Here is a 19,754-nt window from a genome sequence, read left to right as displayed (position 1 = left end):
TACACAGGTAACATGGTTTTCAAATGAGCATATCTTTTATTTCCCATTCTAAATCTTACAGAACTCGTATATAAAACAGCTCAAGTTTCATGGACAACTTTTTGTTCTTCCAGTTACTGGATTTAGCTTATTATTTCTTAAAACTGTGATATACAACAAGGTCCCTAAAGAAATGTTGTTGCATAAAAGTAAAAGTACCACAGTGACTTCTCAAGCACTTGGTCTCTGGGGAAAAGTCTATTCCCCAGAAGTTTGTGCCTAGGCTCTTTCTATAATGCTTCTTGCCTCAGAAGTATAGGATAGCAAGATCAGCACCTGAACGGGAGATATCTAGATCAGTCTAAAAAGAAAGACGAAGTGCAGAAGTTTGCCCCAAAATTAATCTTTCTCCAGAATTTAAAACTTTCAAAGCTGTTTGCAGTAGGTACATCTAGGCCTTTGAGATTCAAACATTTAAAGAAAGGAGCTTCCATTTCTTAGTTGAAAAACATGACTAGACCTCAGTTTTCTTTTTAAAATGCAGCAAGAAGGTGGCAAAAAAATATTCCATGCAGAGTCTGAGGGACAGATCCTTGAAGGATGTCTATTGCCATTATTCTAAAAACTTCTAAAAGCTATGACAATCATCATAAATGACAACTACCTCCAGGATCTCTCTGAGATAAGCCAAATACTCTAAGATTGTATTGCTTTTTCAGTATTGTGTTATCCGTATCAGTAAATACAAAAAGGAACAACGCATATATCCCAGTAAAGGACTTGGGCACCAAACCAGGATGCAGGTAAGAGTGGGGGTACAGAAACATGAAACTGTGATTAAAGTAACTCTCTGTTACAAGTCTCTTGAATCCTTGAAACCCATCCTGTCATTCTGGCAGGCACCTGCTGCTCTCCTTCTCCCTCAGCACAACTGGGCTCCACGTAGATCAAAACCTACATTCCCAAAAGGACCCAATCCAGCAGTCCTCTTCAGAGCAAAACCAATGCTCAAAGCACACTAACAGCTTTCCTCTGTAGATAAGAAAAGAAGCAGTACCAGCCACTTCTGTAAGAGTCCAAAAATTAGAGCATTCACCAAGGAATCACAGTATGAATTCATTATCAGCAGACTCAGAATGGTTCAAACTCAATTTATCTCTCATAGATAAGCAAAGCCTAGAAAACCAAGCTGCTTGCTTGGTCAGGGAACAGAGGAGTCCCCCATACCTCTCCTGAAGGTGCAAAATCGACTGCAGAAGTGATGCACGAGGGAGATAAAGTACCGGATGGAAAAGCAGTCTGTGGCCTTTTTGCTAGGGCACACTCTCCAGCCAGAAACCTGTGACTACTCTTCCTCATCACAAGCTGTCAGTTTATTGCAAGAGCACAAAGAGTTTGGAGAGCAGAAACTGGGAGCAAGAACTCAGCTCCCAGCACAGTCACCCACCCACTTAGTCCCCTGTCTGATTGCTCTCGTCTTCCAATGGCTTGGGCTACTTTGGTCAGAAACTGCCTCTTCATCGTCACTGGGCAGTCTCCTGCATCATCAGATGGACACGTGATGAGCAGCAGCACAGTGAGGACTCAAACAACCATCTAGTGCTCATTAAACATCTTGACTAATTACCCCAGAGCCACTCAGGTGTAAGAAGTCTCAGAGTGTAAACTCCAGTACAATTGAGGTACTTGCCTTCCGTTCTGCAAAGCTGGAACAAGGGATAGATGGCTCAACCCAACTGATCAAATAAGATCATAACTGTTATTCAAAGCAGCCTTGTTAGATGACTTATATACAGGGACTTGATTGCTATCCCTAAAGAGAAGAAAACAACAGTACGGACTGAGGGGTCAGTGGGGTTTAGCTGACTGGGGAACATGCTAGCTTTTCTTTAAACTTCCCATTTCTCTTTGATTGCACCGGTGTTTTGTACCTCCTGGAACAGAACATGGCTTATGATTCAGATCTTTGATACTGTTTCTTTTAAGTCAATGCAAAAATAAACACCACAATCCACTGAAAGGTCATTATACTTCCAGTGAAAAAAAGAGGGCACATGTTCATAGGTGCTAGCCCTAGCTTTTCCCAGGAACACATTATTTTACTGTATTTGAAAATGTGAGGTCAATTGATTACCAAAATGAGCATTGCCCAAGACCTTGGCCAATCAGTCACAGTTGAGGAACTAATATGGAAACTACTAAGATAACACGTGTTAACTTTTTCTCTCTGCTCTTTCCAAATGATTCATTCAAGATGATCTAAGTACACAGCACACTGAAAAATATGGTACTGCCTGCATCACCCTGGTTGGGTGGTCCTGCCACCCTTCAAGCCAGCATGAACTCTTCCAGGCCAGTCAGATAAGCTGTCTAATCCTCAAAATTATGTTTGCAGCCGTATAAGACCTCTGCTGTGGCTGCATAAGGGCTGGTGCTGCCAAAGGGAATGGGGTGGGAATGTACATACAGGGAGGGATGACTGCCTTTATAAGCAGCACAGACTTCAATGGGAAAACCTGATCATGACACCGTGCCCTAAGGAAAGGCAAGCACATATGTCAACCAGCACACGTGCAGGGGATGTGCCTGGTGAGTGAGCAGCAGCTGTTTGCTCACAAGTAACGAGCTATTGCCTTCCTGGTGGGACCCTGATAGGAGCTAGCATTGAGAAAAGACTCAGCCTTAATTTTTGTTTGTAGAACAGGCACCAAGGCAGACAATAACAATGGAATGGAAATACCATTATAGTGATGTGAGTAATGTCAGAGCATGGTTGTGATCACTGAACTGCTCTGAAGTGTCTGACTGACTACTGTCCCCAAGGACAGGTTTCTAAGCAGCTCCAGCCTCTCGAACAGTTTAACTCCAAGAACAGTCCAGTCCTTTGAGGCAGATTTGACACTTGCATAGGGATGATGTAGTGAACGTGTGGCTGTTCAGTAGAGAGAGAGAGAGATATATATGCGCACACATATGAAAGCTTCTGCCTAAGATTGCCTCAAAGAGAGCAATAGCTATATGAGCCATTTTATTCGGCTGGCAAATAAAAGACATTGGATTATTGATAAACAAATAAACAAACACTTTCTTTTTACAATAGTCCATATAGTGCTTCATGAGAAGTATGCACTGTCAGTATAACAGTGCTGCACAACACTGAAGAGCCTGTCAATCAGTGTCAGTAAGAAAGGACAGCATGACACCGCCCTTGAAAGTTTCCTATAAAGTCTACCAGGAACAGTCTTGAAATGGTCTCTTAGCAACAGTCAGTGAAATATCTTTTGATTTTTTTTTTTAATTAACATGCAGTGAATATGCATTTAATTTTTAACTTCCAAAATGTAAATATTGCTTTGAATTAAAATAATTGATATAAAAACTCAGGAAAAAAAGGTATATTAACCTGAATTCATGATAATAACTGGTAAAATGAAACTGACCACATATTGATGAAAAAGCGTACAGTCCTAAATTTCCCTCATTTTAAATTCCCAAGTATACAACGCACAGTAACACGTTAAAAAAAAGGATATTTAAGACAAAAAAAAAGGAATATTGTGCTTCTGCACAGAAGCTGCCTACTAAATACTAGATAGGTCAAGAAGGATCTTCAAATAAAAGCAATCTATTGCATGATCATTGTAGAGCTGTTTGTAATATCATCCAAAAGAGGACAATGACTAGCCCAAAAGCAGAATGTAAGGCCACCCTGATAATTTGTTTCATCTATAATGGAAATTTCCCTGGTTAGAAATTCTGAACAACTGAAAAGGGTGGGCTATCATACAGAGAAACAGAATATAGAACAAAGATTTTATCACCACAGATGCACCAACTTTTAACTGCTAAAACCTTAAAAGCTTGCTTCACTAGAGAGCAAAAGTAAATCTAAAAAAAGAGGATTACCTGGGCGGAACTGCTTCACCACAACAAAGCACTGCCGAGAAGTATTAAAGATCAGGATTGACACACTGAGGAGGAAGATAAAAAACAAAAGATCAATGCTTTACGAAGGATTAATGCAGAACTATTAAACTTACATCTTGTGAATTTAATTTTAACTACTTAAATACATAGAAGATTTATTACTAAAGCCACAATGCAACAAGATCCTTGTCCAAAATCCATCAAGAGGGATAGATAATGGGTCGTGTTCTCAAAGCCCATGAGAATTTACCCAAAATTAAGTCTCTTGCCATGCAGACAAAGTAAGCCACCAATCAATTCCTTTTCCCCAACAGAAAAAAAAAGTTCAACTCTAAGAACTTTGCTACTAGATAGTAGTAACAAGGAAAAAAATCCTTAAAAATAAAAACATTTTCTTCCCTTACATCAGTCCCAGATTAGAGTAGTGTAACTCTTAGGCACACTCAGGTCTCATTCAGAGTCAGAGACTTCTGTATAAGCACAGAGCATCTCCTGCTGAGCTTGGGCCTTAAAACAGACACCATCCAAGTCAAATTTTGTACAAATTTAAACCAGAAGCAGTTTTAACTGTTATCACATTCAGTGGTTTAAAATTCACATTTTAATCTTTCCCCTGTCCTCTTTGGTTGTTTGAAATACATGTCATAGGGAAACCTGGCAGGCTGAGTATTTGGCGATGAAAGTGTGGAGCACTGATGTTCCCTGCTCTCCTTTTCACTTTAATTACTCTCAGATTTTACTAGTTAAAAAAAATGAAGACAAAAATCTCTCTCCTTAGTTGGTATCCCATTAAAACCTGCAAAAACAAGTGTATGTTTTGCTCATTACCATGGTAGCGTTCTCTCATTTGTTATGCCTCACTGTATGCAACTTGAAATGTAATTCATTATTCTATGAATTCTACAATAGATTAGACTTACAATGGCATATTTGCAGAGTTGAGTCAAAATTTCAACTTTCCTGTAACAGAGTTGTATATTTATTTTCACCATTTGATTTAATAATGAAGTCTCAGGCTGCCAGAGAAACTGCTATTTGATGATTATTAAAAATAATGTTAATGTTTATTATAATAATATATTAAAACCAAAACAGAAGGGAGAAGTCCAGATGTTAACATTTATATTCATAGTTGCTATTCTCAAAGACCCGTACTGCATATTGACGGCTTCCTGCCCCAGGAGATGTCATTTGCAGGCAATTTTAAAGCAAACGGTTTTAGCTTTCAGAGAGGCTGGAGGAGAACATTCACTCTGTTTACTGGCATGGGGGTTTCTTCTGACTTAACACCGGAATAACTGGCAGTTATGGTGTAAGTTGCTAGAAGAGATGAAGCCTACAACGCTTTTAAGTTTATTTATGTATTATTCTTTGATCTTGTTTTTTCCTTCGCATGACTGTTCGTCTCCCCAAAGCAGTATTTTCTGAAGGTAGACACTGCACTAAATAAAAGGGGAAAAGGAATTACTGCCACTGAACCTTTGGTTTTTGTCCATGGGTCTAAGGATGTGCACTGCCTGAAACTGGAGACAGCAGCATTCTAAAGCTGAGGTTAGAGAAGAGTAGAGATTTCCTGAAGCATGCGGTTGCCCTTTACCTTTCTTTACATCCACCACCCCAGGCTCAATCTTTCACTTGGCTTGCCTTCTTCAGCACGTCTCATTAAATAACTCATACCAGCTCATTAAAAATGGCTCAGCTATTAGACATTATTTTTTCCTAAGAGTCAATCACTTGAGATTTTTATGGAACAGATGGGAAAATTAAAAACAATCTGTCAGAATTAAGGAACAAGATCAAATTAAGCTGGGAAGGAGTAGCAGCAAGTTATTACAATTGTCTGCTTCTCACACCATCTTGAGATGCGAGGGTACAGAAATGGCACAAATCTGTAGAACTTTCTATTTAATTACTTCTAATTTTCTGAGATACTGACAAACATTTTTGAACATAAATTTACATTTTTTAACAATCTACAACACACAAGTTCTAATATTTCTTGTCAGAGTTGGAGAGCCATGGAGGAGAAAGTTCAGAATTGCACCTTCTTAGGAGGAGTGTGACATTACAAATGCCATTTGGTATTTCTTATTCCACAAGAAACAATATAACATGAAATATTTCCACAGGTCACTAGGTCTGTAACTTCTGAAAACCCATTAGAAACTGCATTCAGGACAGTTATTTGACTATTACAGAAAGTTAGGGCAAGACTGTTCAATTGATCTAAGCGGAGGCTCCCCTGAGACACTGCTTTCAATGGGTTTCCTTATTGATGGAACGACCCAAATATATGGGTTCAGCTGTTTGGCCTGGCCTATAAGGTAAGGAAAGTACTTATCTTCTGGAGTTTTAAATCATCATACAAAGAATTCACTACAAAATTATTTCAAGATTACTATTTTTACAGATGATACAGGCTACCAAAAAAGAACTACTACAAAATCAGAGTTGCACATTTGTCTTTTCAGTGGTATCATACCACAGGATATTACAAAGGTATTCGATGTTTCAAGGCAAGTCCCTTTAAAACATTACAACCAATCCCATTTTAGAATATTACATATGCATCTATAAGTTTTAAAGTGAGATCAATAAAGAGTAAACATTAAAATAAAAAATTACAACATTCACAATGACTTTTGGGAACATCTCCACAAATAAACGATACAGAAGATAAACAAAGCCCAAGCTGTATATTATCAGAGAAAAATCACACAGAACCACAAGAAGAGAAAAAAAAAAGCCCAGCCAAATTTCCTAAAAAAGGCAGGAATCCTAGACAAGAATTTAATCTGATGTGGACATCAAAGGTCCTAACTTTGCAACAGGCTTCATGCACCCATGTCCCAAAGAGGAACACAAGACCACTTTTTTGTTATTTTTTATGAACGAAAAGAATACTCAGATGTAAAAGGATCATGATGGATCCAAAACTTGCCTCTATACCTTAAAAACAAGCTATAACACATCTGCACAAATGAAACGCTGTCTCAGCTCAGACCTACCAACCTTTTCATTCTGGGTGGCAGATTATTACTTTTTACCATATTCCACTGCTGTGTATCTTTGCTGGCTATTCCTCCAGCAGCTGACACTCAGGGAGATCGCTGCTGTAAAAGGAGAGGTCATTAATGCAAACGCAATGCCACTAAGCCACAGACCTGCACCTGGGACTCAAAGAGCACACAGCACAGCTGTTGCACACAGGTATCACGTTCAGTACCTGCCACCGCCAGTGGGCATGCCACCTCTGTAGGCAAGAGGTGGCTGAGAAGAAAACTCTTTGAAATGTGCTCTATGTGTCATTCAGGAGCTATAATTTGCTTCTGTAAGACGTAGATCAAGTTGGACCAGTGAAGGAGACTTGGCTCCTTCGCACTGCATCCGTCAGTGGCTGCTTTAGGAACTACAACTGAACAGAAGGACAACATATTAAGAGATGACACAGGTTTGTACAGTGTCTTCCAGGGCTGGTGAAGAACACAGGGCTGCTCAGCTTTCAGCCCAACTCCTCCTCTGCTTCCCCCTGCAGTAGCTCCTGCTCACTTCATACATACAATAAATCACTACTCCAATTACAGGAGACTTTTTCCCAAGAAAGCATGCATGTAAACAGGTTACTGTGCAATATTGTAGGATACTGTTCTTTCTATAAATATAGGAACAATTAGGGTAGCCTTAAAATAGTTTAAGAAAGTTGTATCTAAAATGTCAGCAAGACATATCTACACAGACCAGCTAACCTGTACCTGAGCTTTTATTGTACTCAAGTTTGCAGTTAACGTGTGCCTGGTCTTGGTATCTAACACAATGTTTTCTGAAAGGGATTCCAACTATTCAGTCAAGGATCTCACGTAGCATTTAACCATTTAAACTTCAAAGAAAATGCTGTCTGAAATAGGTAAGTATTAGGATTCTCTGATGGATATTTGGCTTCCCTAAAATATCTAAGTCAATGTGCAGAAATTACATACAACTGACCCATGGGCATCTGCAACATGGGAGTCCAGAATCTCAATTCCTTCTCCACCTTTAAGACTCTCTTTGAAAGGGAAGATATACACCTGAATACAACCTTTACAGTGGAAAACACCTCTTATAAGAGTTTAGAAAATTACTCCGTTGTGTGCCATTGGCCTAGAAAACCATTTCCAAATTTTTTCCTTCCTCCAACATAGTACAGCTCTGTATTTATTGAACTCATAGTAACTGATGCTTTATGACATTCCATCAGAGCAGACATTTATCTAGAAGTACTACTACAACTTCAAAAACTCAAACCTGAGAAAGGAAGGTGGTGTTTCTAGGAGCAATGTAAAAAAACACAGTATTTGACCACAGCAGTGACGAGGCAGGGGACAGATGAAAACTGACATCCAGTTAAAATGTGCACGCACATATGGACGGACAGAAAGTTAATTCTTTTGAAATACATCCTAGCAATTAAGATCGGCAAACGAGCTTTGCCAAAGCCACAAGAACGTGTACTTCTAGAGCTCCAATACTTGAAGGAAGGTTTTGGGGGGTGGGGTTTAGGGCATTTGGGGTTTTTTTGCGGTTGGTTTTTTTTTTTGCTGAGGGTTTTTTTTGCTTTTTGTTGTCAGGGTTTTTTAGGTAGAAATGTAATTTCACCTTGCAGTCATCGGTTTGGTAATCTATCCTGATGATTTGTCTGTTGTTGACCTGGGCTACAGTTAATCCACAAGCAACTGCTAACACTTACTAATTGCTTTTCATGAGACAAACTTTAAAAATCCTTTAATAAATAAAGATTGATTCAGCCTTTCATTATTCTAAGATGTGACTTAATGCATACTTTACAAATGTGAATTTGCAAAACTAAGAAATAACTAAAAAATAATCACAGTATATTAATAGCAAAGAAAAGGACAAGATTCTCTTGTGTTTCTGTGAATGAATTAAGACTCTCAAGGCTGGAGATGAGGATTTTTAAAGATAATCTTGTACTAATACTATAGTATGCTAAGTAATTGATGAGGTAATACTGGCAAAGAAACCGACCTTTCTTTAATCATTGTAAGAGCAACTCAGGATCTCCTTGTGTCTAGCATGGGTATGTGTGTGTCACACACAAACTGCGATCAGAATTGAATAATGGAAGATAAAACACCTCAGAAAAGACGGACGTTATCATTGAAAGCCAGGGCTTCCCACCTATTAACCTCAGCCACTTCCACCTCCTTTTAAAGGCTAAAAATTATCTCAAAATTAGTTGAAAGTCTGTTTGTGCTGCTTAGAAACAATAATCTCAGATCCATAGTGGAGACTTTAGGAAGTAATGTTATTTGATTTTAAAACAATGCAACAAGCAAACCAAAACACAACACCAAAACCCCTGCAACACTATCAGAGCCTGCGGTAATTCAGTTACCATTCTCAAAGACGACAATGAAAAAAGAATGGCAGATTCCAAAAAACAAACACAAAGATGGCATGCAGGAGTAAAAGCAAGTAATTGATTTAATCACTCCCCTTGACTGTCAACAGATATTTGGTATTAAAAATCCCTTTGATACAATCAAAAGAAAATAATCAAATGTAGTGTGCAACTACAGAAGTATTTAGAGATGTATTAATCTCAGCTGTAGAGCATGTGACTATAAAACACACATGTAATATTTTTGCCTCTATGGCTTATACGGGAGAAAATGTCAAGACTTATGAATCATACTAGAAGGAAAGTGAGCACAAAAATAAATAAATAATTTAGAAGTCCTATAATTATTTTAGCTTTAAAGCATAAATTTGTTTTTCTTCTTGAAGTTATATGAATTTGGCTTTCCTTGTTCATACAGTGTTGGCAAACTGATCTTTCATACTGTTTTCCATCTCAAGACTATAATTCCATCTAGTCTTTCTAAAATTTTATGTTTGAGAAATGCACCAGATCAGTATTAAAGCATGTTAGTGAACAAGTGTCCTTTGCTTGTTCAAATCAGAAATGACTGCGCTTTCAATTTTAATGTGATAATCAAAAAAATCCCAAACTTGTTTGAGAGCTAACAATCAAAAGTAATTCTTTGGGAGGATTCATCCTTCAGGAGGGCCTACTTCATCTTAAATTATTTCAAAATTTTTTTTGGTGACCATGAGAAAGAATTGCATGTAGCCCCTGTGTTACGTCTGTATTCAAATTAACCATCAATTTCAGTTGGACACGTCCCTGAAAACTTCTGATGTAGTATCTAAAAGTGCTGTCTTCTTCCTTTTATCAGAGCAGCACCTAGTATTTTAAGCCAGAGAAAACAGTCCCTTCGTTTTCAGAACAGACATCTAATAAAGCTGTACTCTTTGATTATTCTCCAGTGCAATTCCTTTAGCTTCCCAGAGCTTTAACTATAATGCAGATAGTCCTGAGATTAAATGCGTGTGCTTGCACAATCTTTACTGGTTCATTTAAGTCTTCCTTCAAAGCATTTTACATTTTTCAAAGGCCAACACCAATCCAATTGGCTGCTTAAAATGCAGCCTATTACAAAAGCAAAGCTATAAGCTCCTGACAAAAACATTCAGCCTTTCATACTAATCACAGATAAAGTGGATTTGGCAAAAGATAATTAGAGACATCTAGAAGACTTCTGTGTTCTGATGAAATCTGAATGCTTTCTCTAATACAACTTAAATATTTAATACTAAGTAAAACCAGAAAAAAGTGATGAGACATGTATGGTTAAGAAAATAAGTATTACTTTGGAAAAAATCAAAGGGAAGATTGGTTTCAGTAAACTGAACTGCAGTAGGAAGTTGTTCATGACACCATAAAGCAGGAAGCATATGTTTCGTTAATCATCAGACCAGCGGAAGAATGAATTAAGAAGTGCTAACAAATCCATATACATGCACTTTTAAAACATAATCTCTATCTATTTGTGAAGTATTAATTTGTACCCAACCAGAGAATACGATGCAGGACAACTTATTTGGAACAAACAATCCTCCCAGCACCCTGTTTTCATACAACAAAGAAAAAAATAGAAAGTAACTTCAACTGCAAGATAAATGAGACATCAAAGCACGTTGCTCTCAATACCATGCTTTAAGTGTCATATCTTGGCCCGTATCCCAGGATACCCTTGGAAATGTCACACTGCATCTCAATGGGATTCTTTCAACAAAATATTTTAATAAATAAATTCAGGTTTCATTCTAATTTATTTGATTAAATAACGCTCTCTGGGCATTATGTGCAACAGATGTCAGAGCCTGATAGACTTTTGTTCCAATTCCTAATTATTTGTGAAACTGCCGTTTATGAATGCTACCACATAATAAGACCAATAAATAATGAATCTAAAAGGCCTAAGTATGACTCCATTCTGAAATGGCAAAAATCAAAATTTTAAAACAGGACAGCCCACAAAATAAAAAGCTTGAGTGTTCTGCCCTAGCTAAAGTAAAGGACAAACCAACAACTTTGTTTCCTACCTACCAAAACCCAAATATGAAGTGAGTAACACAATCTTTTGCTAGGTATAAATGTATAATCTCACTACCCTTAGTGAGAAACATAGACTAAGAAAGTCAGTTGTTCACAATTTATCTAATTTCCCCATTTTGAGAATAATGGTTTCAATAGTTTCCTCTGTTCCAAGAGATATTTTCAGATAAAATTCTAAAAACACAGGCACTCAGATTATAGAACATTTCCTAGCTTTCCTAAGATTATTTGTACCAATCCCAAATGCAGGCCATGACCATGCTACTGTCTCTAAACCATGTAAAACTTTGGCACTCTTCAGACAGAACAGGTTTATATCAAAACCACCTGGAAGCAGAGGGAAGACTCTTCTTGATTTCACTGACTGTAAGAAAATAAAAATACCCATTTATTTTGCATATTATTGTAAATACTAAAAAATGAAATTCCTAAAGTTGTAAAAACAAGATGCCTCTAATCTGGCTACCAGAAACCTGTATTTAGAAATTTATGACTACTCAGCCAAAACTCCTGTGTACCTGCTTAGTTTTAGGAATTTTTATGGATTCCATTCTAAAAATTAGGCAAACATTTAACTTCCCAATGAAGCAATGCCCTCAATAAAGATTTTATTGCCATTTTACCCTATTCCAGTGATAGTGCAGAGAAGAGTTTATATGCTATATGGTGCTTTCAGATCACATATTTTACAAGGTGAAATGAGAATCTTAATATTTGGCTTTTGATTTTGTGTTTTTCTCGGATAACTTTACAGCATCAAATACATTTATTTTTGCCTCGTTGCTATGATTTTATTTAGATTGGATCCTAAGGTAAGAACATAAGAAGACATCTTAAAAGACAGTAAATATGCCTGCAGAATTCCTGGCACATAAGCAGAGGATCTGTCAAGTCTTCACTCAAAAAAAACCCCAAAAATGAAGAACAACAAAACACAAGCATTAAGTGCATTTTATTTGCAAATATCATATGCAAACAAATCGTGTAATTACTTGGATTGAAGGAAACTAATAGGCTACTACTTTTTTTCCTTCTAATAGCAGGAAAAATATCATTATCCTGATAGCATCCTTGATAGACAGATATCAAGTCTAGACCTGAGTGTTTCCAATGACAGTGATTACAAAACATGCCTTCCTAGATTGTCTATTGCCTATTGGTAAAAATGGTTTCTTAGTATTTAATTTAAAAAATACTTTCCACATGAGACACTGTATCTTGTTCTGTCATTGATTACTGATGAAATTAAAATTTTTCCGGCCTGCTTTATAACATTCCTTTACATTTTTGTGATAAGTAGTAATTTTTCTCTTCAGTTGTGTTATCCTTTGCATGAACATGCCCAGCCATCATTACCTTCTCTCAGCTATTATTTCCTTAAACTTTTCATCATTTTTGTTGTTTGTTGAATTACATCCAGTTTATTTTAAACAGTGCATTATCTTCTGCACTATCTTTGAAGATAATCATGAAAATTCCACACCACTGACACCCTGGAGGAGACATTACCAAGACAGACAAGGTTTACAGCACAACAGCACATCATTGCACATAAAAGGCGCATGCCACCCAAGAAAGATTTTTTTTTTACCTATAAAGATGTTAAAAAGCTGTGTTTTACCCATTTTAAAGCTACTGTGATAATTCTTGCACAAAGGAAGCATCTGAGTTAAATTTCATGGTGTCTTATAATACACTAGGACATAAACTAGAAAAATACATACAGGATTCAGTTTCCATAAAGCCCAAATGATCTTGCATATGAAATAGGAGAAGGAATTTAATCCACTCCTATAATGTGGTCAGGGCACATGACTTCCACCCTGTCTCCATAGCTGCCTGCTACAGCCACGGAGCCAGAATAGCAACCCCAGCTCCTCCAGGCTACTCGTGTGGCTCTAGCTACCCATCACCTGGTCGGCTCTTGTGGCCAGGGCCGGTGATATGGCAGGCTCCCGGCGCAGCTGTTCAGCGGCAGCGTTCCTCGCTCTCCCCTGTGCAGCCGTGCTCCCCGACTTCAGCGGCGTGCAGATGCCAGCACTTGGCCAGGTAACTTCCGAGCACAAAGTGACCAGTTGAGTATATTCATCTTCCCGTTCTATGTTCATTTTTAACTTGCCTCAAGAACCTCTTTCTGTTTACCCCCAGCGCTGGTACCTGCAGGAGACAACATGCCAAGGTGCAGACTGCCTTGGTTTCCTTCACCCTGCAAACTCCCTCCTGACAGAAAACTACATTTTTCAGTTTTCTTTGCAATAGATAAAGTATAAAGCATCTTTTCTGAGCAAACAGTTAAACTAAATAAGGAAGTAATTTGTTTTAAATGTGAAAAAACCTAATCTCTTTACTTAAAAGAAGCCAATCTTACAAGGCAGAATATTATTTGCTCCTCCTTTTAGAGAGATAAGAAAAGACTTAAAGTTTTTTCCATTAAGAATTTTTAAGTCAGGAACTATTACTGAGCCACTCTGACATGTTTTTGTAGTTAAGAACACAGCATAACAAGGGTACAATGCACATACAGAGTTGTAAGGTTTTTCGTCCTAATGCCTTTTCCTTGTCACATGACATTTTCAGGGTTAAGAGGAACTCACTTTACAATCTTGCACGCAATTCAGTCTCCTCAAATTATTTTTTCTTTTAAATGTAGTGTACTTTACAGTGAATTTTTCATACTTTTAAATAGAGAAGTAGCCATCATTTTGCTTTATATCCATTCACAATGTGATTTGAAAGCTGTCCTATTTGTCAACTAGCAAAAGGTACGGTTATGTTCCTGTTCTTGAACGTTATTACTCAAAGCACAAAAGCGAGCACATGACTGTACACTGACCTTCATCTGTTTACAAATTATGTCTTTTAAAAGCCTTGAATCTGTTTAAGGGGAATTGCTGAAACCTGAAACGAACTTGGTCTATTGCTTTATAAAGTAGATGAATGTAAAACTTAAGTATTACATTTCAGGCTCTTACTGTACTAAATATAGCAAAATTAGGATGAGGGAGAATATAACTGGAACGTGAGCCTGGTTTTAGAGAATAATTTTTTGTTACAGGCATCGATGATTACTTTGTGATATTTGGTATGTTTCTATTTCTGACAGAAAAATCACCATAAATTTGCAAAAGGAAAATGTCCTCCTGATCAGGTTTTTTATGTTTAAAAGCAGTGACCTTAAAAAAAATTAACAACTCCTCCCCCCGTAAATCACACCACCAATTGCTTCTTAGACTTGGGTCTATCAGAACTAGTTAGCATTTTAAAATACGCCTTGCATTTAAATTTTCATCTTTTGCACTCCACCTGATTTTCATAAGGATACGTTTAATAATGAGCAAACACATCAGCTGAGTTTTTAGAGGAAAGTAAACTTAATTAGAATAGCAAACACTGCATAAAATAACTGCAGAAAACATTTTTTGCTGTGTGTCACTGCCTAACACAACAGGCCAGAACTATGTAACACTTATGAGCACCACCTCAATTAACTTTCTTCATTCATTTTTAGTAATCTTCACTGTTGTTTCTAACAATGTAATAAAACCTTGCAATGAGCTCTGATGATGTTCATCTGCATATTTCAAAGAAAGATTAACTTAAATGTAACTCCGCAGGACAAGAATGATAGTAATAGAAAATAGAAATAGAAAAATGGCTTATACGTTGACAGATTTCTTGACAAGTTTACAAATTTTTGACAATTGTCAGATGGGAACTGTAACACTCATTAAGTATTTAATCTACTTATAAAACCTTAGAAACCTTCAGGTTGTAAGAGATTTTTCGACGTCATCTGATCCAACATCCTGCTCAAAATAGGGCTAACTTCTAAGTTAGGTCTGATTTCTTGTCCAGTCAAGGTTTGAATTTCTCTAAGGATGGAGGTTCCTCAACCTGTCTGAGCAAAGTTTTCCAGGACTTAACTACTCTCCGTGGGTATGTCTTTGTGTCCTGGGTCTTCCTTCTGTTACAATTTAAACCTAAATATGGTAGGAAATGCTGCTGCTTTTGTCTATACTGACAATTGACTTTTGACAACACAGGTTGTGAAGGTTTGCCTTGATAACAGTTTATCATGTGGGCAGTAATAATTTTGCAAAAAGTATTTTTTTTTCTGGCATAGAGGGATTTAGAGCAGGCAATTATATGTTCAGCACAAATGACAAACTGAATAAAGCAGAGGTGACTCCAGGACTGATACCCTATTTCTGAACAGTCTTGATATTAAGAAAGCTCAGCAGCCACACACTGTAGACTCAAGCCCAGATCTGCAATAACTAAGAAGAAAAAAAACATGAAAAAAAAAGGACTAGCTAATAAAAAAATCTGCTATTTCAGCTTGTGCTAGTGTCACCCCAGCTTGTGTATGGTTAAATGATCTTGTCCTACTGCAATATATTGTGAAATTTTAAAAGGAGGTGACTCGCACTTAAGGCAAATGACATGACTACTGCAGTCCTCATGTTTTTGTCTTTGTATAATTTAATCAGCTGTTCATCTGAACAGTTGGACAGGATAAATTTATACAAAAATAACTTCATCTCTCTTGCTAAATATTTTCCTGTATTAAGTCTATAGTCTGAATATCTGTTGAATATTGGCTTATGTTGATCTCATTTGAAATGAGAAAGAACACTGGGGCCCCAAAGGAACCCAGCACACAAGCTCTCAGTTCACTGTCATACAGCAAGGCAGTCAGTCTTAAGCAAACGTTTACTTATGCTGATGAAAGAGGATGACATGAGTTAGGCTCAATGTCTGTTTTTATATGATTAGCACAGTATTTTTTGTGTATTCAGTATCATTAGATTCATTATACATACCAATTATATGCAAATATAGAATATATACATATGTGTACTTTACAGAGCTGGCATTCCAATGTGTATGTTCAATTAAGGTAAACAGCCTTTTTTAAAAAATTTGGAGCATTTAGCATTGTTAAAGCATTTTCAGAAGTAAAGTAAGTTTTGAGTACTTTTGAAAAAGGGGTCTTAATTATAGAAAAGGGATCTTAATTATGGAAAACACCTACAATCTTCCTGAAGAAGACATATGCACTAGGAAATACTGACCAACAGGGCATGCGTCCCGGAAACCCCTCCTCTTCTTCAAGATTTTATCCTTCATTATGAGTAATGAACCTCCAAGAGCCCTCTAAGTATGAAGTCCTCTATACTCTTCTGCAACTAGACAACGTGACTTTTCCATATAACTAGCATCACAGATGTACTATTAAAATACAGTAAAATGTAGGGCTCCAATGCATTATAAGGAATTTTGAACTGGACTGATCTATCTGATAATAATTGGCTTCATGTTCACAAACAGAATTTATCTAAAACCATGAATTTCCTATACAGAAAGTTCACATTATTACCTTTGGTGTCAGAAGTTGCATTGAATTTACTTGTGAAAGAGCATTAGACATTCTACAGTTCAACAGTAGTCACTAATAAGTTAGGATGGCAGCTGTTGTACATCTGAAGCTAACAAATGTTATGTGACCAGAGATGACTGGCATGACATGTGGCCGTAGCCTTTTTATACAGTTATGTTCTCAACTATTTTAAAAATGTCCACAAAAGTCCTTCAGAAATACTGTTCTCAAGAAGTTCATGGAAAACTGATCCTTTAATATTTACCCCACTCAGTTAGTTGCATATATTCACACATTATCACAAAGCGATAATCTGGTTTAAACAGAAATAATAATACAAATTATTCATCTGGAAGTCGTGTTCTCAGCACTGTGACTTGAGGCTGGATTCACTTGCTTGAAAGTACAGGGCATATATTAAATTTCCAGCAATCAATTATCATTTCAGCCTTTGTATCTGTGATTATAAACCCAGGCACATGCCCATATGGATAGATAAAGTGCAAAGACAGAACTGTCTTCCAGGCAAATTCCAAAAGCAAGTGTGAAGTTCAGTATTGAAATAAAACTCCCTTTTCTGTCCTCATTCTCAAGCAGTACAGGCATTTTTAATCCGTCTAATATTTTCCCAGTCTTCCTGGAACTTTTACCTTCATAATCTTTATATTGATAAAAAGTGTTGCTATGACTTTATGTCCATTTCAGGTAACTTCACACAAAAAGACTCACTGTAAGGATTTAGAGGGTTCCAACAGAGAATAATTTCCAAAAATGCAATTGATTTTACCTACTTATTTCACGCACAAGAAGAATACATGTCTCAACATGGTTCTGGTTATAAGTCGCAATTTCTTTTGCCATTAGTGTTGTGCTATATTTTTACATTTAATAGATTTAAAAGCTTTTTCTAGGGAAATGTTGTTACCTTTGCTTTTTATTTTTATCTTCCAGTACCTGAATTTTCAGTGACTAGATTAAATATTTATACTTTTAAAAAAGACATGAATATTTTAGTATTTAATAACTCTGAGACTGGGTCTGTTTCATATATATCCTATTTGTTATAATTTTGCATGAACTGATCTTTGAAGTCAGGAGTTAAGTGTTTTTCTTCCCTGGTAGGAAAAATACAATTGGAAGGACAGAATAAAGTTGCTGGCCATCCATTTCTTCCCGTGTGAAGGGTTTTGGTGTATAGAATGGAGGGCCTGAAAGGTTTCAGACATTTGTAAAGTTACTTAAATTAGGCTTTGCCTAAAACATTCTTATATAGCAGTGATGGAGATGATAAATATAAAAAAGTTAGCATAATACTAGGATTTACTCAAGCATAAAACAGAATGTCTACCTTATTCCAAGTAATTACCAGTGAAAAAAATCAAACAGTATGACCACAACTTTAGGTTGTTTTTTAACAGTCTTTATATTAGGACAATTCCTGGGATTGTATATTCACAAGTGAGAGAGTATGGTCACATACCTAGGACTAAACCATTTAACGGCACAAATAACAACAGGATTTTGTATGTGGGGGGCAGAGTCCTTCCTTCAGGTGATATATTCACACTCAAAAAATAAAATTTCATACAATCCAAACTTTCAGTTCCATCTTCTATGTAATCATTAAAATGTACAATACATCATGTGCCAAAACTCTGATATTTGAAAAGTCAAGCACAGACTAAACTTACTGAAAACATAATAAACCATGAGATTTTAAAATTTCTGCTAATTCTGTCTAAAAGAGTAAAGAACCATCTGCAAGTATTACACAAGAAGTTAAGAACTGAAGAGGAAGTTGGAGGAAAAAGAAGTAACTCCACATCAACAAGATTTGACCAATGGAAGAGAATACAGTATGAAAAACAACATAAAGACAAAAGGGAATAACGTGATTCCATCTGTTACCTGTCATGTGTCCTCATAAAATCCCAGAACTTCTTAGTGCCATTCTGGGGGGAAAAAATAAATAAATCCATCAGCAAAATTAATTCCAAGTGAAAACTGACTGTAATGAAATTTAACAAAATTTTAACAGGCATTTCTTTGAAAACTTGGTATAGCTCGTTTTATTTATGAGACCATTATTCTGGATTTTGACAGTAAGTATTATAGATGCCAAGAATTGTCTTAGGACAGTTCAAAATCTTAGATCCACAATATTATGCTGACAGCTAACTTAAGACTGTGGTAACATTCGTGCCTGATTTTAGCCACAGCATAAACTTCAGATGCCCAATCTAATCATTCAGGTCCTAGGAAGCTATAAGCAGCTAAGTTTTAACCAGTAAAATAACCCATTGATCCAAGTTCTTCCATGTCCAGAAACAGTCTTACCTTAGGAGGACAGCTCAGCACTTACCTCCTAACTAAACTCATTTCAGATCCAGGAACAAGACATCCTTCCCTCTAACCCCTTACAAGGCCCAACAGCTGTTACTCTGCACTGCTTGTGGTGGTGAGGATACTATCAAACAGTAGGCTTGAAGTCACAGCACTCACTCAAAAACTGGGGGACTTAAAATGGGATTCTTTTCTCAAGTTGGGCCAATTTCTGTCCTCTGCTATCTTAAAAGAACGACACCCACAGCTGAAACCAATCCCTGAAAACAAGCATTCTTCCACAGTTACAATGAACATGTACACACTTGCTTACGTTCATACTCTATCTTCTATAATCACTTACATGAATTCATACACACCAGTTAACAGAGACATGTATATAATTCTTTACCCTGCTTATTAGAAGTGTGATGGTATTTTTCAGCTGATTTCCCTCCTAGGTCAGTTTTAAGACTATGTAAGGAATCAGTATGCAACCAGAGGAAATTCTTTTTGATACCTTTCTCTTATTAGCAAGGCAAACCCCAGACCTGCTGAAAACCAACATACCTAAAATATGCTTAATGTGAAAAGCAGCACAAGCTCTCTATTTTAAAGTATGGTTAAATGGAGGATCAAACCCTGAGCAACTGGTTAATGACTTAAAGCAGGTAAATGTGAACA

At 36.9% G+C, this 19,754-nt stretch overlaps 1 protein-coding gene across 1 annotated transcript in view; it reads right to left on the bottom strand.

The window, feature by feature from the left end:
• NUDT14 (nudix hydrolase 14) overlaps nucleotides 1-19,754 on the bottom strand; it is a 60,508-nt gene that overhangs the window by 13,551 nt on the left and 27,203 nt on the right. The window contains exons 2-3 of the mRNA XM_059819735.1: nucleotides 18,657-18,700; nucleotides 3,886-3,950 (exon numbers count right to left, since the gene is read on the bottom strand). Coding sequence (XP_059675718.1) covers nucleotides 3,886-3,950; nucleotides 18,657-18,700 — 109 coding nt within the window. The remainder of the gene's footprint in view (nucleotides 1-3,885; nucleotides 3,951-18,656; nucleotides 18,701-19,754) is intronic.

Source organism: Gavia stellata, chromosome 7 (genome assembly GCF_030936135.1).
Source record: "Gavia stellata isolate bGavSte3 chromosome 7, bGavSte3.hap2, whole genome shotgun sequence".
NCBI classification, from domain to species: domain Eukaryota; kingdom Metazoa; phylum Chordata; class Aves; order Gaviiformes; family Gaviidae; genus Gavia; species Gavia stellata.
The sequence above is the reverse complement of the archived record's forward strand: the minus strand, read 5'-3'. Positions and strand labels throughout refer to the sequence as shown.